The following is a 24238-nucleotide window of genomic DNA, read 5'->3' as shown; positions in this document are numbered from 1 at the left end:
CTAAGAAAACAGGCATTATGAAATGTTGAAGACTTGATATTTCAGCATTTGGGATTGTACAATTCTAGGCATAAGATGCAAGAGGAAACTGATATAAAATTAATGTCACTCTGAATACACAGTCAAAATCATTTAACTTACACAATGAATAGAAGGAAGGGGGACTCACTGAAGCAAAATTCTGATCCTCTGATATCCGAGTGGGTTAATTAACGTAAGGAGAAAGAAGAAACTGACTTATAGTCACTGGAAAAAACATAACCACCCTGTCATTTTTTATTGACTATTTATGTTTTATTTATATTTTGCTTACTACTAGCATTAGTATTAAGAATGCTTGAATGAATAGTAGGAGTGTGCCATTCTAGCTTGATACTTCTATCAGTTTATCAATTCAGATGCAGACTTTGTGAGTGAAGGTTGACCCATTTCCCTTACGTTGCTCATGACGTAGTTATTGGAATTACATTATCCTATTTAAGGCTTCTATCATTACTCTTCCAGTTCAACAGCAAACTAAAAGGCAAGCTACCTCACTCAGATAGGATTGCCAAGCTGTATGAATTTAAGCCAACTTTATAAAAAGTGGTGCCTTCTCAGGAAGTCAGGAAACTTCATATTGAATTTTAGTGTGACACAGAAGAAGGGTACTTGACATATTATCATTTTACTGTAGCATATGATTAACTATTCTGTTACTGTAAGTCCTTCTTATCTGTGTTCAGATAGTTCAACTTCCCTCACTTGATGAAATTGATAAGGAACAAAGTGAATGTCTGAATTAAATCCAAATGGCAGATTTATTAAATTAAACGACAACAAATGAATTGTGTTTCACAAACAGGAAACCAACAGTAAAAGCTAGATATAAATAACTTTAGCAACTGTAATGTTGTAGACAGCATCCTAACCTCACAATGTGCACTGCTTGTCGTGTGGTTCTTTGGGTTTCAAGTGTATAGTAGGTGTTGTTATTGCAAAGCAAGAAAGAGGAAACGACTTAATTACAATGCAACAAAAAGACAAAAGGGAAAATTTTCTTATTTGCTGATACATCTGATCCTCATCTTTTCTCTGTTTACAGTGTGGCACCAGGACTAATCTAGAAAGAATGGAAGATATTTAGGATGTCTTCGCTTAAATTTGTTGAATGACAAACTATGACTTACTCTTTCTATTTGGCTTTCATAATAATGTTATTTCAATTAGATGACATGTACTTCTTACAGGTCAGGCATGAACCATATCACATCGATAGAGAATTCAGAATATTTAGGACATTGTTCAATTTCCCAAGAAGTTATGAGACAATCTTAGGAAAGCAGAACATGGCTAAACAAGGAAGCAGAAGCTATTGGGAAAACACACAGAGAGAGTGACTTCTGCGAAAACACCCTTTCCTTTTTTGTTTGTTCCTTAGCATTAAAGCATGTACTTTGTTGACTAAGTTAATATCTCAGGCAACTCAAATTTCCAGGCTTCCAAAGTACAACAGAGTACTTGTGAGAGCTGTCCTCTGGAGTTCCCCAGAAACAGCTAGGAGATCATGAGAAACAGCAAGCACGTGATCTAAGCCAGAGGTTGGCAGTGTTATGCTCTAAGACCAGGAGATGTGCTGCATTTGTGCGGCAGCAGGACTCCATTGGGGGAGGTGCTTGACATGAGAAATGCAAATGAGAACCACACTGAGATGTCACCTCATCCTGTTAAAATAATTTTCAAAAAGAAAGTAATACGGCCATTCCTATCAACAGGAATGTACAGCAGATGTGAAAATGGTGTGGGGATTTCCTTTTTTATAGATTTATTCATTTTTATTTGCAAGATAGATTCACAGAGAGAAGGAGAGATAGAGATGTTTTTCACCCACTGGTTCACTCCCCAAATGGCTGCAACGGTCAGAGCTGAGCTGATCCAATGTCAGGAGCCAGAAGCTTCTTTCAGGTCTCCCACAGTAGTTCAGGGTTCCAGTGTTTTGGGCCATCTTCCACTGCTTTCTCAGGCCAAAAGGAGAGAGTTGGATCACAAGTGGAGCAGCCAGGGTATGAACCGGCATCCATAAGATACGCTGGTGCCACAGGGTGGAGGATTAGCCTGCTTATCCCTGGCATCGGCCCCTGGAGATTTCTTAAACATCTAGAAACAGAACTGCTCTGTGACTCAGCAATCCCCTCCCAGGTATATTTCTAACAGGCATGAACTCATTGCATCAAATGGATACTTGCTCCACCATGTTTATAGCAGCCCTGTTCGCAACAGTAAGATAACAGAATCAATCACAGTGATCGTCATCGGATGAATGGATAGAGAAAATGTAGTAGATAGACACGAGGAAATATTCAGTTTTTAAAAAAGACAGAACTCTTGTCATTTGTAACAAGATGGATGAACTAGAAGACTTCAGCTGTGTAAAATAAACCAGACATAGGAAAACAAATACTATGTGTTCTGCTTTCCATGTAAGAGCCAGAATTCAAAACAAAACAAAATTGAAAAATCTCAATATGAACACAGAATGTTGATTATTGGAAGTGGGAAGGGATGAGAAGGACAAAATGAATTTGGATTTAAAAAATATGGGAAATTCAGCATGGCTCATTCATTGTTACACAGATACTAACATAAAATTTTAAAACATGTAAGCTCCTTCAGCCCATTACCTAATGTTATGAAGCGGGACTTGGACAGTATCACCGTCTTCTGATCCTCATCTACAGCTGAAGGTAAGGGCAGTGTTTCCATTGACAGTCATACCAACAGTGAGAGAAACACCCGCGACCTTCTCTCCCTAGTCCTATGACTTGGATTCCCTGGTTGTGTCTTCAGACCTTAGCTTAGCTTAGTCTCAGTACTAGAAAATACACTGAAACCCTCATTCTCTGTGTTACACACACACACACACACCCTCAGTGCAGTACCCTTACCTCTATAAGCTCTGTTGGTTCACTTCCTTCTTCCACCACAATCAGTTGAGATCTGCCTTTCCTTTCATTGTCCCGAATGCCGATGGCGACCTGGCTTGCTTTCAGACGCTCATATTTGTTGCATGAGGAACCACACCACTGGTAAATCTCCTAAAGGAAACAGAGATTTGAGTACAGTGGTTGTAAGGCATACAGATACAGATGTAAAATAATACTGAACTACTAAACTTTTACTTCCTCGATTTGGCTTAGCAAAGAAACAAGATCGTTTATAAAAACATCATTAACATGAAATTTTACATTTATGAAGTTCAAAATAATATTATATTAGATAAGAAGTCCTTATTTGTATATCAAAACACAGGTACATTCACTTAATTATTTATTTGAAAGGCAGAGAAAGAGAGAGTTAGAATGGAAGAATGAGAGAGAGATAGAGAGAGATGTGGTGGTCTTGTCTTGCAAGCTGTGCAGAGACCCATTAACACCCCCAGAGTCACAGGGAAATTTAGATATAGGAACTATCTTCTCAGTATTTAGAGACCATGCCCCTTAAAATAGTAGAAATACATCTTCTAAGAATTACTCATAAAATAGTCAAATTCTGTTAAAGTGAGGTTTTCCCTTTATTATAAAGATAGCCAAATCACTAAAAGGAAATGTTACAAAAAAGTGATTTGATATGCAAATGATCCCTGCTACATTCACTGTCTTCTCACCTTATTTTACACTGCCACCTATAAACAAATGACATTTTTTCAGCAGCTAAGCTTAAATTAATGGTTACTTTGGACAAAAATGTGATAATTAATTATAAATTACTAAGTCAGAATTAGAGTTGTATTAATTAAACCACCATCTTCATTCACTCTAAATTTTTATGCACATTTAGTTCATTTCAATGAGGCATCAGCACATTAAAATTTGCTTCTAAAGTTTAAATAGAATTTAGCAATTCATTAACTTTGAACAATTTACTTTGGATCATTTGTGGATGATGCATTTAAAATATCTCATTTTAACAGAGCGGTACTGTGCTCAACTAAGTGTGTAGAGTGCTATTAATAACCTGTACTGGGCAACACTCACTCTATTCAGACGGAGTTCGTTAGGACTTCTTAACCTCTCTGTGCACAGAGAAAGTTTGTATTCAATTGGCACCAAGCTGGAATAAACTTCTCTCTGTAATTCCACTAAACCTGCTTTGTTTTTGTTTTGTTTTGTTTTTTTTAGTAGGGAATAGGCTTAAAAGGCGAAATTCCACAGAGAGCTAAAATTAAAAAGTTTGAACTGGTGTGGCAAGTTACTATGTCTTATTATAATAAAAGTTTTATTCTAGTGTTTTAATATTTATGTCATGGCACTTAGCTTAAAAACTTTTCATAAATTTTAAGTAGATGTGCTAGACACTGAAAACCATAAAGAAAACTTGGTTTCAGTGTTAATTTTTTACCCTCTAAGACTCAAAGGCTTTTAACAACTCAGCCCCGAGTGCGATGTTTGTTTGCAAAGGACCATAAATACTTCCTGTAAATAAAGAAGCATCCATTCAATTTGGAACAAAGTCCACTTAATTTTATCAGAATGTTAGTGTGTACTGCCTAAGCACGCCCTCTCATAGTGTCTTGTGGAACTATAATTAACTCTTGTTACACAAACTGTTATGGAAGGGCCCAGCGCGATGGCCTAGCAGCTGAAGTCCTGGCCTTGAATGTGCCAGAATCCCATATGGGTACCAGTTCTAGTCCCGGCGACCCCGCTTCCCATCCAGCTCCCTGTCTGTGGCCTGGGAAAGCAGTCGAGGACAGCCCAAAGCCTTGGAACCCTGCATGGGAGACCTGAAGGGAGTTCCTGGCTCCTGGCTTTGAATCGGCTCAGCTCTGGCTATTGTGGTCGCTTGGGTGGGGGGTGAATCATGGGACGGAAGATCTTCCTGTCTCTCCTTCTCTCTGTATATCTATCTGACTTTGCAACAAAAATAAAATAAGTCTTTAAAAAAAAAAAACACTATTAAGGAAGACCCAAATCAGCCTAACTGATCTGAAAAAGGACAAATGAAAAACAACCCACTAATGGTAATTGGTCTGACTCACCAGTAACAAAAATAAAAGCAAATGGGTGATATTTATGGAAAAACCACACTTGAGGAGGGAAATCTATTGGTTTCCAAAACCAGACATTTCTAAAAAAATTCTTTTAAATCATGTGGTCAAAGTTAATAAAGTAAAACATCAAAGAGCACCCAACAGCAGTAAAGAACAGGAAATGAGAGGAAAAAACTCTGTGTTCAATGATGCTCTTGAGTGGAAGCAACATTTCAGAATCCAGTGCACAGGGGCTCCAAACAGCGTGTGATGTTGACTCATAACATGAGGAAGGAATAAAACACAGCCTTGCTACTCTTCTGTCCTTTTCGGAGTTACTTATTCTAAAACTTTGTAAAAGGAGAATGGAGGCCCAGAACTCTTGTGCAGGCTTTTTCTTTTCTTTCTTCTTCTTCTTCTTCTTTTTTTTTTTTAATTCTGTTTACTTTGACCTTAGGTCTGGTTAACTAAATATAGAAGTTCATTCAAATATACCTTTAGCGAACTGTGTTGTGGCATAGCAGATAAGGCTATGTTTCCATATAGGTGCTGGTTTGCATCCTGGCTGTCTCACTTCAATCCTGCTCCCTGCTAACAGCCTAAGAAAGGCAGAGAAAAATGGTTCAAGTGTTTGGACCCCTACACTCACATGGGAAATCTAGATGAAGTTCCTGGCTCTTAGCCACCTGGGGAGCGAACCAATGAATGGAAGATCTCTTTCTCTCTCCCTGTCTATCTGAAACCCTGTCTTTCAAATCAATCAATCAATCTTTAATAAATAAAGACAATGTTAATTTAGTCCGAAGATTCTCTAAGCCTAGCTTAAAATGATACTATTGGTGAGTTACTCCAGGAATTACTATTTTTATTTTCAGAGTTTAAAAATCGACTTATTCAGATTCTGAATGATCACATTAATTGCTGTCATTTCCTCACAGTCAACCCAAGTCAACATCCTGCAATGAGACATGTATATTTTCTAAAAAGTAATAATACATTTTCTTTAACCACATTATCCAAAATACCCTCTCAACAAGTTATTGATGCAAAAGTTATTAATTAGAAGTATTATGATTTTCTACTATCCAAAATTTGGTGCATATTTTGAAATCACACTTAATATACATATATATTTACATGTTTTTTAATTTTAAAAGACATTGTGTTTATTTGTTGTAGAAATGACCATAACAATAACTTACAACTTTTAGGAACTTAAGAAAAAGGACAAGTATAAAATAATTGTGCAGAAGTGAGTATTACGGTTTGATGTTTGGGTAATGAATTAAAAACTTGGAATATCCTAAATAAATTATTCATCCCTTTGAAATGGAAACTTCTGCATTGGATAAGTATGAGAAAGTTTTCTTTTAATGTTATATTGGGCTTTCTTCGAGATACTCCATACTTGAGTTAGCTCAGTCAGTGAAAAACTAAGTGGCATTAGGAGGTAAAAACAGTGTTTGTAGCTACTCAGCCAGGCTTCTTGGACAGAGAAAGGGTTCTGTTTATTTAATTTCTCAGGGCTCCACATCCCAGCCTGTAGCTATCACAGTGATTTTGTGTGCCTTTCTCTCAGCCTGTTTCCATTTTCCCAAGTCCTGTTCATATTCATGCTGAAGTCATTGTGCTTTATATCTTTGACCTGGTCAGTGCTCAGCATTCTGCAAGGCATCCTTGGATCCTCTCTCTCAATATATATATATTTTAAATTATTTCTGAATTAAGGATGGAAGGTGAATGAGCAGGGTCAATGGCACCTCGATGACTAGCAAGGAAGCTAGTGCGTCTGAACTAGGGCAAGGCACTAGTGAAGGAGAGGAGCTGAGAGAGAATAGCCCACAGCATTGGTCAGCAACACCACTTAGCTACGCTTTGCAGATATAAGGAAAGGGCAAGGGCCTTGGCCAATTCTAGCTTGACTACTGCTTGCGATGTCATTCACTGGCACCAAATGAACAGCTTTAGGAATGCTGCTTCCATTGTACCAGAGTGTACAAAACTGTTTCCTTTGTAAAAACTGAAGTGTTTGACAAACCAAAGTTTACTGCCCTACTTTATTAAATGCTATCTCTGGGTTGGCATTGCAACAAGGCAGGTTAAGGAGCTGGTTGACATAGCAGCATCCATATCAGAGCCCCGGTTCAAATTCCTGCTTGCTCGGCTTGCCATCCTACTCCCTGTTACTGCACCTTACAAAGCACAGTGGAAGATGCCATCCTACTCCCTGTTACTGCACCTTACAAAGCACAGTGGAAGATGGTCCAAGCACTGTGCCTCTCTCATGCACATGGAGGCTTGAATGGAATTCCTGGCCCCTGGCTTTGCTCTGGCCCAGCCCTGCTCCTTACAGCTATTTAATAAATGAGCCAGCAGATACAAGATCTCTTTCCCTGTCTCTCCATCTCTGTCACTCTGCCTTTCAAACAAAATAAATCTTTAAAAAGGCCATTTGTCACATGTTATTAATTGACTTATTTATGTTTCATGCATATAATCCCGAACTGTCTAGCACCTTTAAGCCATTTCCTATATTGTACAATGTACAAAGTAAACTTCTTGTACATTGTAATAAGCAGAGGCAGGGTTTAAAAACTACATTTTCAATAAAAAGAAATTATATCAAGTTGCAACCTAAATCTTTGATAATGATTCTAAATCTAGATTTAGAATCTTTTAGAAGTCATCATCACTTTTAAAACTTCTAAATGATTCTCACAGGAATTCATGACTGAAAATTAAAAATAAGTCCTAAGGCCTTAAGGGCTGTATTTCTTAGGACCTCATCCATTTTCCAATTTACAGTGCCTCTGCAGCTCTACTGCAGCGCTTCTCTGAGCCTTCTTTGTCCTACTCTTCATTCCTACAATGGACCATATTTAGAAGTCAACACCCACTCTAATATTCACCCTTGCGTATTCACCTAGCACATACCAAGTATTTAGTAAGTTACAGAATTTTAAGGTAAGTTCTATCTTTTCTATTATCTTTTCTTATTTTCTCAGGCTTTCTTCTTATATATCTGTGGGGGTATGTGTCACTTTGTAGTAAGGAGAAATTTATGCAGACCAAGAAGATTTTATTGTCTTTAGTTAAAACTAAGCATTGTGAGTCCTATGGAGACAACAATGTGAAAGTTAACACAGTATTAGCTTAAAAGAAGCTTGATTTTTGTGAGAGTGAATTCTTTGAGGAATCAGAGTGAGAATGCTGTTAAGGAAGTTGGCTTTGCACACCAAGAAGCAGAATCTTGGTTTCAGGTCCTAGAGTATATTGTAGGAACCACAGAGCCAGCAAGAGCATGAAGTAGTGCAGGACTACTTAGTTTCAGAAAGAAAGAGAACCAGGGAACCTGACCAGAAGCAGTGAAGCTTTGACAAGAGTTCAGCACACTTCCTCTCCCTGACTCCCCACATACCTCTTCCAGACTCCCCACTTCCCCCTCCCTGTTGATTGGTCAGCCAGTCTTCCTTGAGTCTGAGCATTACAGCAGAAAACACTGTGGTCAACTGCCTGAGCAGCTGGGCCAAGGGACACTGATGTGGTATCAACAAAACATCCTGTCACTCCAGTGCGACATGGAAAAATCAAAGCCGAGTTCCTGAGAAGCACGCAGTAGTGGCTGGTCAAACCAGGAAAGGTATTAAAACTGACTTGTAGGTAAGATAGTAGAATGAGTGTATGGATGGTCTCTGGGTAGCCTCGAGCAAATGTCTTGGGGACAGATGCCAGCGCTCAAGGCTTGAGAATACATGCTATGGAGTCTGTCCTAGGGAGGGTTACAGGTGAGTGAAGATTCGAAACCAGACCTATCTGTACTCTCAATTTCATTCCTCCCATGCTGTAATGGCAAAGTTTGGAGTAGTGGAAAACAAATGGTGGGATAAGTCTGAATTACTTTGATGGCTAACAAAATTCACCGTAATAAGGAAAATTTGTTTTGAACCATCCTGTGGCATTAGAAGATTGGGAACACAGTTATAGATGACAAAAGAAAATGTCCTCTCTGGATGAATGGTCACATGAGGCTGTATGCTCTACACTGGGCTGAGATACATTTACTAAGACATTTGGTAAGTGACTGCAGGTTTGGGGCTTTATGTAGGAACACAGCCAAGTGAGTGAGGTGGATACACAAAAGGATAAGCAATGTAGGCAGTGTTTACAGGTATGCCTCTGGTGGGGCTTGGAAGTCAAGATAAAGCTAAGGAATCCATATGGGACAGAAGTTGAAGAGGAAGAGACCAGGTAACAAATTGTGAAGAAGTCAATATCTGAGTTGAATTAAAAGATGAAATAATATTGAGTGCTGGCAAGGGAAAGAGGAGAGCAGTGTAGGCAAAGGAAATAACTGTGGAAAGAAAAGCCATGGATCCTCACGTGAATGCTTCATGCATGATGCTGGCAGATAATATCAACAGTGATGGAGTAGAAAGGAAGCACACAAGAGATATGAATGTGGCGGAGCAGAGTTAGGGAGTAATCAACCGGATGTGGATGTGGAGAAGTTGTCAGGATGACTCGGGTTTAGAGTTTGTGAGTCTGAGTGAATGGTGGTCCCATGAACAGGGTATGGACATTAAGAGGAGAAATCATTTTTAAATGAGAGGGTGAGGCTGATGAGCTCTGTTTCCCAGGATTGATGAGCTTGAGGCCCTTAGAACACACATAAACTGAGATTATCATGAGGGGATCTGATGCTGAAAAGCAGTTCAGGTGGGTGGTGTGAGCTCGACTGTAACACAGATTTACCAATAGGTAGCCACTGAAACTATAGGTAAAGGTGAGTTGATTCAGGAAGAATGCACAAAATGAAATAGCAATTGAAAATTAAATGCTTCGAAATTTTAATATTAATATCTCCATGAAGCATCTCATAATATCCTAAGGATGTTCTTAAGAACAGGAGAGAAGAAAAGTACATTCAATACAAAGGCAATTAAAAGATTGATAACTATTGGAACCACAATACTAAAAGTGATTTGTAAGAATCAATAAGGAAAAAAAACAAGATTAGTACAAAGAATTGAGAAGGTGGGCAAACTATGCAAACAAGAATGAGAAAGAGGTGAGTGGAGGGGAGGAAGACAGGAGAGGCAGAGGAGGAGCAAGCTGAAGACAGGAATAACGACCAGTGCTGAACGGATCAGCACCCACCACAGCGTCTAGCAGAGGTCACTGCAGCCCAGAGCAAGCAGGAAGAGTTCCCAAGCAGTACTGGAGTGAAAGCCTCTGAGCCTGCCTGGCAAATGAGGAAGTGAAGATAGCTTTTTTTTTTAAAGCAGCATGACAACAAGAGGTGGGGCGGGTCATACAAAGGGCAAAGCCGCATACCTGACCAGTTCACTAGGGAGCAGAAGACAGAACATCGGGGTTACTAACTCACCACAGGAGTTCTGCTCCTGCAAAACCTAATTCTCCCAATTCCGTCTAGAGACCGACTCTGACACTCCTTGAGAGCTAACACCTGCTCTATGACCTTGAGTATAAACGCTTCCCTCTGTCGCTCACATGCTGCAGTTTTTCACATGTTGCTTGGTTGTGATAGGCTTAGATGTGATGGTAATGAGTGCATTAATTTAAAAAATATATTATGTCTTTAAAAGCAGTAGGAAAATAGTAATTAATACATCCAGCAACATTATAAATATATAGGTCAAAAGCAGTTTTCCAAGGATTTGGTCAGTTACAAATTGTTAAGATCTAGCTGTGTTTAGTATCATTTAATAACAATCCATTAGGTATAAGATACATGCATAAAGTTCTTTTGATACTTTTCTTAACTTTCAAGTGGACTAAATTGGTAACTTTATAATTTTGTGCCTCAGGTTGAGGAGGTTTCACAGCCAAGCATAGCCGGTATCTATTATAGCCTAGAACCCTATCAAAGGCAAGTATTATCAAGGCATATGGGCTACCATGTTAACAATAGTAACTATTTATAAAAAAAATGCTGACAACTTTTAAATATGAGCAAGCTATGAAGTTTAGCTTATCTGGCTTTAATTTAGATGAGAACTTCCTATGTTTAATCTACAGTTTTCATACTTGGGTAGTATCATAAACTTGCAGGAGCCGTACTGGCTTTCTTTTGTGCCCTCTGATATAGAAGGTAGTTTTTAAATAATTAGCTCAAGGACTGTCATTTGAATACTATGGTACAGAAAATTTTAGTCCTTCTTTGTTTACTGTGACACACCTCCAGATAAACTCCTCAGGGTAACTGTATGATCTTATCACCAATTAGAAATCTTTGGCAAGTTCACAACTGGTTAAAGGTTAGTAATACCATGGGTCACTGAGTATTCCTTTAAGTGTCTGTTGGGTTATGCTCTGGAGTGTAACTTTCAAATTGTAAAAAAACACAACTACTTCTTAACTACTTCTGCAACAGAATTATTCCATCTGTCTCTTAAATCAGGAGCACAGCAGAGAACTTAAGAGTTATTAAAGATAATTATGTATTATAAAGAAAATTTACTGTTAAATAGATGAGTGTCTTTAAACTTTGAGTGAGCCTGGATTTGTGGGTTGTACTTTTACCAACTGATACTACCTAAACAAAGAGAATGTATGTCACCTGAATGATAGCTTAATCTAGCACAACTCCATCTAGTGTACTATGTAAACTCAATTAAAACATGACCCACAAAATAATAAATAATTCAATGAATAATGTCATTTTCAGAAGAACCTCAGGCAGAGGAAGCATCATCAATTATGAACTCAGTAAGATACTAGAACTGTTCAAACATATTTTGTTAATTACCTTACATACTCAATCAGCCTAATGTAATGAAAAGAAGGTGGGTCATGCCTAGCCATTAAAAATGGTGTGGATCCCAAGTGGAGTATGTGAGTTGAATTCCCAGGTCTGGATCCGGGCTCCAACTTCCTGCCAAGAAGACCTAGGAGACAGCAGAGAGGCTCAAGTAACTTAATATCTATCACCCACATGGGAGACCTGGATTGAGTTCCAAGCTCTTGTGTCTGGCCCTGAGCCTAGACCCTGCCATTGCAGGAGTTAGGAGAGTGAAACTTTAGATGGAAACTTACATATGTGTACTTTCTAAAACAAAAACAAAAATATAAAAACATTAAAAATGATTCTTGAGAACCAAGGATCCAGGACTAGAAAACTTAAGTCCAGCTCCAGAACACAGCTGAATGAGTACAAATGTGCATGCTGTGTTCACATCCCCTAAGGTTTTTGTCTTCCTTCTGACACTGGGATGATATGATAGCTGCCTCTTCCTCCATGTGACCATATGTCAGATCAGACTGAATCATAGTCAGACTAGGCTAGAAATAGTCAGACATGGAACCAGAAATGAGAGTCCAGATGTGAAAAAATAAAGGAGGACGTGAACATTCACAGAAGATAATGATCTGTCCATAATTTATAATAATTAAATTGGTTATTGTATTTATTTATAGCAATTCAATGATGCATATAGCTTTTTAAAAAATTAATGCTTGCAAATAATGAAGATATTGAACTATGCTATCACTGGAAGTGTGAATGAATGAATAAAATGAATTATCACTGAAAATTGTTACTCTTGTTTAGGGATCTTAGAGAACACCTTGATAATTACGGTAATTTGGGTGAGGGTTGAAGTGACCTTTTTCTATGAAAAAAAAAGTTATTTTACACGTAAAAGTATTATGACTTACAAAGGTCTTTAAAATGAAGCGGTAAAGATGAAAGTGGAGGTAGATGATTATTATGCATAGACCGGAGAGACTGAATACTGCAATTGTTCTCAGAACCATGCACTTTCATGGTACCCATGACCATCAATTTGTGTTTTTTTTTAATTGGTTGGAGAATGAAAGGATGTAATCATATTTGTTTACTGCTTAGATCTGAGGGCAGAACTTAAGCCTGTTCTGGAAAAAATGTTAGCTTCTTTAACTGAAAACAAAACAAAACAAAACAAACAAGTAAAAAACAAAAAACTTTCCCAAGACAGGAACTGTGAATTTCAGGCAAAATGTATTACCCTTTTTGGGGGAATGAGAGAAGGTTAGACATCTACCTATGATATTGAGAATTGCACACTGGGTGTGAATATTGTTATGATCTCTGCAGTGCACACAACCCAGTGAGACCCCAGAAAGATTATACCTTGGCAATAATGAAAATGAAGACATGTTCTTATTTAAAGAAGGTGATGAAGCTTATACCTTGGGGTCATTTTCCAAAGCATTGATCACCATAATGCATTTAATCGCTGCTCTACTGCAGTGTTAATACGTTTAAATAGTACTTTCACTCTATAGTTCCATTTTCAGAATCCTTATATACACATGGAATAAACTCTATTGGTCTTTCTTTGCTGCTTTATCCCAAAATATCGCTGAAGGAGATAGAATAAAAGGCCCAGAAGGGAAATCAGATATACAGAGTCTAATTCTGACCTCACCATTTACTGGCCATCCAAGCATGAGCAAACTATATACAGGCAGTGCAAACTTGATGCTACCTGAAGCAACAGAGGTTAGGTCAACTTGCTGAGTAACTCTTGACAATGAAGTATTAGGAATGTCACTTAGAACACTGACCAATATGTGGTGATGAGAATGACAATCTGGAGAAGAAATGGAAGGAAATCATAAACATACTCTGTGCTTTCCTGCATTCTTTCCCCAGCACATGACTTCTCAACAGTAGGCGACATCCTTTATGTCTACCCAGAAAACCTTACAAAGTTTAAAGATATAACTTGAGTGCTACCTGCTAGAATCTAGCATAAGAATTTGCAACAATATTTTGCCATGGTGATAAGGATTAAAAAGAACACCTGGCATTGGAGGGGTTCTCCTGACCTGGAAAAAAGTAAAATATACTATTGCCCATGCAATAATCTATAATCCTAACATAATTGAAAAGTGTACAGTACTATGGTATATATGTAAATGTATGAACATATACATATAAACACACAGAATAATAACATCAAACTGTTTGCTAGACTCTTACACTGATGTCCATTTTGAATTCCAGAACTTTTGAATGCTGGGGGAATCAGTTTCCCCCACAACCTACATATTTCCATGTGCAATTAAGGACAAAAATAATTAGAGGAAATTCTGTTCAGAGAGAATGGGAAACACAAGAAGAATTATTCAACTTATTTTCTATGAGAGGAAGAACTAAATGACTACTTTATTCTAAACTATCAAAGAAAAGTACAAATTGTGAAGTTCTACTTTATGTGTCACTTAAATATTTGCCAACGAGTCATATGATTGTGTTCATCTCCAATGACAAGTACAACTGATCTGATCGGAAAACAGGTTATATTCTGGTGGCTAGCTCCTGTGTTTAGGGCACTTACCGGGCCAAGGTCCACGATGAAGCAGTCACCCTTGTTGAAGCTGTCCCAGCTGAGGGGGACTTCCGTGGCCCTGACCACTCTCCGGCCTTTCACGTGGAGGAGCCGCTTGGCCGTCAAGTCGTTGGTGAGAACGTGAGTGAGTCCGGATGCCACACCTCCAGCCTGCTCAGGTGGGGGCAGACAGACAGCACAGAACAAAGATGAATGTGCCTCCAATTGGACACAGCCAAGTCGAAAACCACAGGTGTGGGTGCCTTCAGGCCAAGATCAGATAGCCACCAGAGAATTTCTTGATAATAAATTAGCAGATGTATTTGTGTGTTTTCCTTGTATTGTTTTTAACAGCTCAATTTAAAAATGCAAATATTTGCCGAGAGCCTTGGCAGAGCAAACTGTTGCATTAACAACAAGAGGAAGAGTGGCTCTTGCCTTTGGGGAACTAAATATTCTCAAAGCCCTTGGTGAGTGGGAGAGTAGTCAGGAACAGAAGGAGGCTGTAGGAGGTTGTTGGGGTGGAGGGGCAGAGGCCACAGCAGTCCCTCAAGCACTGGGTTAGGGTCGAGAAAACGGGTTGAATGTTGGCCTGGGTGGGTTGTCTTTGTTTTCTACAGTTTACTAAATTGACTAGTACTGATCCTAACAACTCTGAGTATTTTTCTTAAGTTAGAAGAGATGCAATATCTTGACTGTACATCACCAACTAAAATGAATTCAGCCTTGATGAATTAAAAAAACTAAAAAATATTAACTGTACCAACTATATCTTCTTGCATTACTTGCAACATCTTTTACCTTTCATTTTTTCTTCTAAATATTAAGAACCCTATTTCCTTTCCATAAGTAATTATGAGCTAACGTATATAATTTAAGTATTTTTAAAATTCTGTCTTGACACACCAAAGGCCTCCTATACTTACAAGGAAAAAAATGGCTGTATAAATAATCTACAAAATAACCCAACTCTCAATTTTTTATGTAAACATGTGAATCAACCCAAAATGAGAAATTCAGCTCGATATTAGACACATTCTTTATATTTCCATCGCCTATAAAATTGTCTTCAGGAAAGGGTCATCATGAATAGAAAGGCTTTGTTAGTATAGACTAAGTGCTCAATCAGGATAATTACAGCTTCGAATGTTAAGAAATATGTAATAATTTTCCAGGTTATAATTTTATAGAGATTTTTAAAATTTCTTGACTGGATGAACTACTACACAATATAATAAATTCACATTTTCATTATATTCTGCTTTCTGTCATTTCATTCTTTTCAGTAACTCAAAGCGTTTTGTTGTGATCTGCTTTTGAAAAGTTATAAAAATATAGTCGTCTTAGACCTAGAATACATATACAACATTCTGGCTCATTTTATAGAGTGACCCATTAGAGTGGGTCACTCTATCTTTAAAGGTGATTTTTTTTTTGACAGACTCACACACACAGATACACATGTACCTTCTCCTCACCCCACCAACAGATCCGCAGAGAATGCTTCCATCCACTGCTTCACTGCCCAAATGGCCACAGTGGTCTCACCTGTGGGCAGCAGGGACTCAATTACTAGATCCATTGTCCACCTGCTGCCTCCTGGGGCTTGCTTCAGCAGGAAGCTGAAAATGGACTTGAACTAGCGCTGCAACCCAGTATTTGGTGCCACAGAAATACAAAAAAGAAACTCTATATTATATAGAATAAGCAGCTTTCCCATGAATATTGCTCAAATTTACACTAGAAACTTACAGCCTTATTCTATTACAAGCAGAATAACAGAAAAGTGACTGATCTCTAACCAAATATGTGCACAAGTTCTCCCGCTAGGGCAGGGCCATGTTCAGCTTCTGAGAAGTAGATTAGCCAGACACTGAACAAAAGGCAGAAGTGATAGATGATAGTCCCTTATGCATCCCTCCCAGGCCCCTGAGGGAAATGACAGGGTCAACCCAGCGAGATAGGAAGTCAGCCTTAGCGTTTCTAGCTCATGGCAGCTAAATATGACTTTACTGACTTGATAAAGGTAGGCTTTGTCAGGCTGCACTCACCTCAGACAAAATATCTTTTTTTTACAGGATAATCTAATTTTTCCCTGACAGTTGAATCATTTATTTATGTGGAGAGTATAACAATCACCAGCTCGAGCACTAAAGTCAGACAGATGGCCACAAACACAATCTGGCTACGAGATCCTGGCAAGTCTTACAGCCTCTTCAAGCTCGGTTTCATTCATCTGAACAGGGCAGTCATGATGGAAACCTCACCATATGGCTGTTTATATTAAACGTGATAATACATGTGAGGTGATGAGCACACGCCTGTGAGTTTGAAAATAATAAAGGGATAAAATGAAGCATAATGCAATCATCTTTGGTTTCTGGGTAATAAATCACTTCAGCTCCCACATTTCCTATCAATTGTAGTCACAACTGTCCACATCAACATCTGTTCAATGTCATTAATAAGTAGTGAACAGAATGTTTTGCTGATACATTTGATCGCTAGAAAAAAAAATCTTTCTAAAAAATGTTGATTTGTGGTGGTTTTTAATATTTGTCATTAGGTGGTAATTATTCAATAACTGGAAATAGACTGAATCCTGTCCACTTTCGAGTATGTATTCAAAAGTTTCATTTTAAAAGCCCTGTACTAGCCAGCAGGATTATTAACAACACAATTCCTGAGTATGGTATAGATATATTTTTAATTTGATCCTTAATTTTTACATTATTTGCATGAGGAAACTACTGTCATATCCATTGTACATTTAAAAAAAAAAAAAAACCCAAATACAGGAAGGTTATACTCTTACCCTAAAGGCAAATGAGTCAAGCAAAATGGGTTCAGCAGTAGAGACATAAATCACGCCAAAGCATCTGGTCTTAGTAACTGTGGGACCAGCCCATTTAAAATGCTGGTTCCATTGACTTGACATAAACTAGAAGAACTCGTGTTTATTAAATAAGAGTTAACAGTTTTCCATCTAGACTGGTTTCTGAATTAAAGAATGATTACAAGACATAAGAGAATCTGTAAGTATTTGTCTTGATCTCAAAGGCATCACAAAACATTCAAGCAAAGCTCTGAATAGATAAAGGTAAAAATAACTCTAGCATTTTATGAGGAAAATTTAATATTATAGTCACAATCTTGGCTTGGTTCTCAAGTTTTCAGTCTTCACTAAAGTTATGAGCTAACTTGGGACAGTGGGGGAGTTAAGAAACCATTGGAAAACATCCAATTCTGAAAAGCTTCTAGAATGCTTTTCTGGTGGGGGATTCCCTGCACTTTAATGGACTACACATCAGCCGAGGCGAGGAGATCATGAAGAATGATCACTGTGTAAAGCTTACTGCAAGAATTCCAGAAAAAAAAAATTCTTAATGAAGGTTGCTGTAAAGCACCTGAGCTATCTGAGTCTTCACTTTCAATGGTTATTGTCAGAAGCAAAGCTAACGAACTGCAAATCGCGTATTTTCACGGGCAGTTATGTTTAATTAACCTTGTGTGGCCAAACCATGCATTTTTAGCACCCTGGTTTCTTCTCTATCATTTCTAAGCTCAAACCACACTACTTGGGAATGCATTCATAGTTGTTTGTAATAAGTAAAACTGTGCTTGATGTAAATACTGCATTAAGCTACTCTAAACAACTGAGATTCCCAAAGCTTGGGTTTTATGCAGTAAATGCGAGGGATTTTTTAAATAGCAAAAATTAAAGTCATTAAAACTCAAATTACCAAAAATTACTATTGAAATAACTTCACAAAATATTAAAAAGGTTTTTTTTTAAAGGTTCTGGACATTCTTCAAAATTATCCCATCAGAGTGATATCAGCCCTAGAAATTAAGACGGTGGGAAAGAGGCTTGCATTTCATATCGGAACGCCTGGATTCAAGCCAGCGCCATTTGTGATTATGGCAAGTGTGCAACCGGGGGCCTGGCCCGACAGTCTAGCGGCTACATCCTCACCTTGCATACACCGGGATCCTATAGAGCCACTGGTTCATTTTCTGACTGCTTCACTTCCCATCCACCTCCCTGCTTGTGGCCCGGGAAAGCACTGGAGGACGGCCCAAAGCCTCGGGACTCTGCAGCCATGTGGGAGACCTGGAAGAAGCTCCTGGCTCATGGCTTCAGATCAGCTCAGCTGCAACGATTGCAGCTACTTGGGGAGTGAACCAGTGGATGGAAGAACTTTCTCTCTGTATATCCTTCTCTCTGTACATCTGCCTCTCCAATTAAATAAATGAACAAACAAATAAATCAATAAACAGATAGATAAATAAAAATTTTTTAAATGTGCAACCTGGGAGACAACAGGTGACAGCTCACATAAGAGCCGTCGCCATCCACATCAGAGACCTGGATTGAGATTCTGGCCCCTGGCTTCGGCCTCTCTCTGCCTTGGCCAGTGTAGGCATTTAGGGAACTAGCCAGACATAGCTCTGCCTTTCTATATCATAGAAGTATTTAAGAAAACACCACAAAAAATAGCTACCAAAATAAATGAAGTCATAATATTTCACAAATTGAGTCATCCAATTCAGATTTATCAAGCACTGACCATATGTCCAACAGGTACTGGGAACACATAATTGGGGAAAAAAACTGAGAAAAGCAAACAACAAAAAGAAACCCTCAGATTCCTGTTCTCAATGAACATTCATTCACACAGGCCACGAGGTATGGATGGAGGAGAAAGAGAATAAGCACAGAAACTCTGGGAGTGGCTTGCCTTGTATTTTAGACCTCCTTTGAAATAGCCAATGAAGTCAGTCGACTCGTAGCCTTGAAGTTCTCTGTTCTGCACAGGCTTGCCCCCCAGATAGTCGTCCATCTGGACAGTGAAGATGGCGGCGGCCGCGCTTTCATCCTGGGAGCACTCCTTTCCTGAAATAACAAGCCATATCACCTTAATTACCAAGCAAGAAACCGGGTGATGGCAGTATTTCTCATATGAAAGGAATCAGAAATGCTTGTTTTCATTCTCCATCAACACTATCAGTGACCCACAGGAAATCCTCTTAGCACCGTGTAATATGCTGTTTTGCTAATAGATTAAAAATATGTATATTTTATTCCTGCCTTTCCCCATTCCATTTAAAATAATTTAAAAGATACACCGCTGTTCAAAGTTACAATGCATTCCAGAAAGCGTTAGGTTAAACGTTCATCCGACACAGTCAGTAAGCTTAAGCTACAAAAATATTTTCTAACTAGCTTAATGATTATTAGCATTTGTTTTTAGGCTTACCATGTATAAATATGTTCATATCTATGCAGAATATTAATGTCACAGGCCACAATTCAAAAACTTCCAGAAATTGATTTCTTTTAGAATATTGAAATGAATATAACTGGACTTTTCCCCATATTTGAGTCTGTTTTTCCCCTCTTCACAGTGTTATTAATTTTGTTTGAATGAAACGATGTCTAAATGAGAAGAGGTATTAAATAAAGGGACTAGAACGCTAGCATTTATGAAAGGCCAATGGATTTCATGGCGCACCAGGAATTTCACACACCTTTCATCTCATATTCACCAATCGAGTGGCGATCCCACCCAGACAATCTGACCGAGGACAACACAACAATCTGTAAGAACCAATGTCAGCAGTGTATGGGACAGCCAGGGCTAAGACAGCCCAAAGGAGGACACAACTTTCATTAAAACACACACACACACACACACACACACACACACACACACACACAGTCAAAATCCCATCACATTGAGCTAGGGGAAAAAAACAGGGAAATCTTAAATGATTCTAGAAATAATAACAGCCAACGTTTATACATTTGCAGTACCCTCCTATGGGCCAGGCACTGTGCTGGTGTTTTCCACGGATGACCTTATTTCATCTCCATGGAATCCTATGATGTACAACCTGCATCCGACCATGTCTCTCCTGATTCCCTAGGAGCTGAGAGTCTGTCACCTTCACGACATCACGAGGTGACCTTGACAGACAAGGATCCAGGCACAAGTCTGTGTAACTATGACACACAAACTTTTAGAAACCATGACATACTGCTAATTTTTTTTCCTTAATACTCAGGCTCATTAACTTTTGTGGTGATCATGGTATGTTAATATTCACCATGGAAAATGCATACATTAGAAGCTGTGACACTATAGTGAACCTGAGCAGCCCAAGTTGAGAATATTCACTCAAAATCAAGTGAGGGAATCAGCCAGCTGTATTAAAGGAAGAAGTAGAAGTTTTTACAATCTCTCCCTCCCTCTCAAGTGTGCACTGTGGAGTAAGAATCTTCTCAGGAACATAAGCCAGCAGCTACAGCAAGAGGATGTGATAGGATAAGAATGTGTGATGCTTCTGTGCACAAACGTGTTTAACACACATGAAAAACACACTTGCAATTCTACAGTCTGCAAGGACTCTAGTGTTGCAGTTCTGCCCGTTTCCCCAACACTGAAGACAGCAGTGAAGGTGTAGAGAGTATGCAGAGATAATCCAAAAGATTATCACTTAATCAGGGTTAATATCAACGGTGTTAAATATGATATATTTGGCATAAACATTCCTAACTTGACTACAAGTTCAAACCTGAATCTCTTTGGGTAGATGTAACTGGATAGGCATAAGGTTAATGAATGAATTGGAAATAAGATGATTAAATTATGCTCTCCTTTGTTGGTGTTTGTGTACTGTGTGAGGCTAGGGAAGATGATTAGTCTGAAAAACATTTTTTTTTTCGCCTGAAAATGGCTATACGGCTTTAAGGAAGCCAGTATCAGTTTCGACTATGACAATTCAAATAAAATTCAGCTGTCATGATGAAATTCTAGGAAATGTTCAGAAACTTAAGAAATTTGTGGATGAATTATGCTGATGATTTCACTTGGGTTGCCCCAGTGAGTTCTGCTTTTAACATCCTTTTAAGGTGATGTTGCTGATGGATGACAATGCATGAATACTTTAAATTCTTTACATTATTCTTGTACATATGTTATAAGTCTCCTGAAATCATTTTGAGGATATGGTAACTTTAAAAGTAAGACAAATGAAGGGGGCAGACAGTGCAGTGTTTAAGCCATGCTTTGGATGACCCATTACATACTGGAGTGCTGTGAGCTTGTGTCCCTGCACTGCCTGCATCCCAGGTTCCTGCTAATGGACACCCTTTGGAGGCAGCAGGTGGAAGTCTCCACTGTTTGCAACCTGGCCACTCAGGTGGGAGCCCCAGACTGAATTCCTGTCTCCTAGCTTTGGCCCAGCCCAGCACGGAGTATCATGAGCAGTTGAGGCCTGAGCCAGTGAATGGAAGGTCTCTGTATATCTTTCTTTATTTCCCCCTCTTTCTCTATGTCTTAAAAGATTTATTTATTCGAAAGGCAGAGTTACAGAGAGAGAGAGCAGATACAGAAAAATCTTCCATCCACTGGTTCACTTGCTGAATGGTTGCAACAGCAGAGTTAAATCCAGGAGCCAGGAGTTTCATCTGGATATCCCATGCAGGGTCACAAGCATTTCTACTGCTTTCCCAGGTGCATGAACAAGGAGTTGGACTGGAAGTAGAGTAGCCAGGTTTCGAACCGTACCCTCATGAAATGCCAACACCACAGGTAGAGGTTTAGCCTGATAAGCTGCCATGCCAATCCCCTCTCTGCTTTTCAAGCCAATTAAATAATTGTAAACTTTTTAAAAGCCACCAATTAAAAGACAGGCTTTAAAACTAGATTTTGCAGCATTCATTCATTAATAATAATAACAACATGGGCAAGAAGCAGAATTAATGTAACAGCTCATGCTGGAAGATGGGATGCTGTCCCCAGACGAAGAGTCAGGCAAACATTAACTTGGTGCTTCACTGTGCCCAGTACAGGAACAACCACTGCAGGAAGGCCAGGGAAAGAAGCAAAGGCACAGAGTGGAAATGAAGGACTACAGATCTCTACTGAGAGTAGGTAAGATTGTTTGCACAGTAAATCTAAAGAATCTTTCACAAAGTTCCCAGATCTCCTAAGTACATTCAGCCAGAGAGTGGACACCAGGGAGATCAATGGCAAACAGTAACCCCACTTGTGTCAAGACATAATGAACAGGCAGAAATGGAAATGAGCGGTACTGCCACCTGCAATCACTCCAGAAACACTGAAGCACTCAGATACATGTTCTAAGGTATGGATAGGATCTTCAAATGATAATCTATAAATGAGAAACTGCTGATTAAAAAAGAAATCCAAGACACGGTGCTCGTGGACTGCAGCACTCAACATAATTCTTCCCTAACTGTGCTTCATGATACCAAATCTGGGAACATTATGTCTATGAAAAGCTTACTACAGACATACACAAATTTGTTACTACAACTTTTAGGGAAAAGGCCCTAGAAAAGCCAAAATAATCCTGACCAGCACTGGGCGGAAGGAATGAACCGATGAATAAAATAAAAGCCTGATGTCAGCTACAGTAATTCAGAGGCAGTGTTGGCAGAAAACAGACACACAGGTCAGTGGACCTGGTTTCAATTGATAATATTTTGTAAAATTGTAGTATGACTTAGCAGCCTAGAGTACACTGACTATTATCACAGTACAGAACATCCTAGCATTAGGGTATTGCCATGACCCACGTATTGCAGTAGTATTTCCTTGATTTCACATGTTCTCATTTGTGGATGTGTACACATTTATAACATTTATCACCTGCTGAAATTCATCTAACTGTGACTGATGCCTGTACAGGATAGTTCTTTTACCAAAGGCTCACTCATGTGGTCCTTCCTTACCACTCATGTGGTCCTCCACCCTCTCCTGTCTCCTTGGCTCGCTACTCCCTCCACATCCCGCAACAACCAACCTGCAATTCCAACATTTCAAAACCATACGCAAACAGAACCATGCAGTGTACAACCTCTGGGTCTTGTTTTTCTGCTTTTGCTTTTTGCCCAGTGATTCCCTGGAGATTCATCCTAGCTGATGTGTTTGTCCCTTTCTCTGGCTGAGTAATATTCCTTGGCACCAAGGCTTCACAACTTACTGAACCGAGTACGCCAAGGAAGTGGGAAGAGCTGCTGGCCAGTGCCAGCCGGGAATGGTGTGGCCTCTGGGACTCACACCTCTATCTCTGCTCCACTCTCTCTCTCGGTACAGAATCCTCCTCTTTCATTCTCCTGCTCTGTGTTAAAGTTCTGTTGCCCACAACCACAGGTAATTCACGTTTCCGTCACATTATCACATTCTTCAGGTGTTATGTCACTTTTTGTTCTGGTTCAGCTTTGAGGTGATAAACTTTCAAGGAAGATTCACAAACTATTCATCTTTCTCCCCTCCTTCCAGGTGCCCCGGGTAGAGCCAGTCTTGCTGAATAACTGTTGAATAAATTAGCTTGTGCTAACACACCATACATTTTGTATTCGCATGGCTTTAAGATGGTAACTTGTTTCTGCCCCACTTTCTACTGGAGTTTTTAAACTGGTAAGTAGCAAATATACACTTAAGGGGAGTCTGCTAAGCCTACAAACCACAGTGCATAAGGGACTATTGGCATAAGAAAGAATAACATTTAAAGTTATGCTCAAAGCCTGTTTGTAGCTTTCTGACCAACTTCTGTCTATGTCAGGGTATAGAGTTCCTCCACACACCGACTCACCCAAATAGCCAGTGTGGGTTTTTAAGACACTTTCAGTCACTCTAGACCTAATGTCTGGGAAGAAAGACTGGGCCAAGGCCTTGCTGTCCTACCTGGCACCAATTCATGCCTGCACACACGCACATGAAGGTGTGAGCGCTTTCTGGAGCAAAATCTAGACAGACCGTTGTTTGTCATCACACTGTAGGAACAACGACACTGCAGTGGGAAATCAACATGGGTTCAGCCCTCCCCTAGAACTCTGTGATCAAGCCCCAAGTTGGAACAT

General features: G+C 39.2%; 1 protein-coding gene across 1 annotated transcript in view; it reads right to left on the bottom strand.

The window, feature by feature from the left end:
• Window positions 1-24238, bottom strand: part of SCIN (scinderin) — a 52826-nt gene that overhangs the window by 27012 nt on the left and 1576 nt on the right. The window contains exons 2-4 of the mRNA XM_004582346.2: window positions 19086-19240; window positions 14353-14514; window positions 2925-3074 (exon numbers count right to left, since the gene is read on the bottom strand). Coding sequence (XP_004582403.2) covers window positions 2925-3074; window positions 14353-14514; window positions 19086-19240 — 467 coding nt within the window. The remainder of the gene's footprint in view (window positions 1-2924; window positions 3075-14352; window positions 14515-19085; window positions 19241-24238) is intronic.

This window comes from Ochotona princeps, chromosome 20, assembly GCF_030435755.1.
Source record: "Ochotona princeps isolate mOchPri1 chromosome 20, mOchPri1.hap1, whole genome shotgun sequence".
NCBI classification, from domain to species: domain Eukaryota; kingdom Metazoa; phylum Chordata; class Mammalia; order Lagomorpha; family Ochotonidae; genus Ochotona; species Ochotona princeps.
The sequence above is the reverse complement of the archived record's forward strand: the minus strand, read 5'-3'. Positions and strand labels throughout refer to the sequence as shown.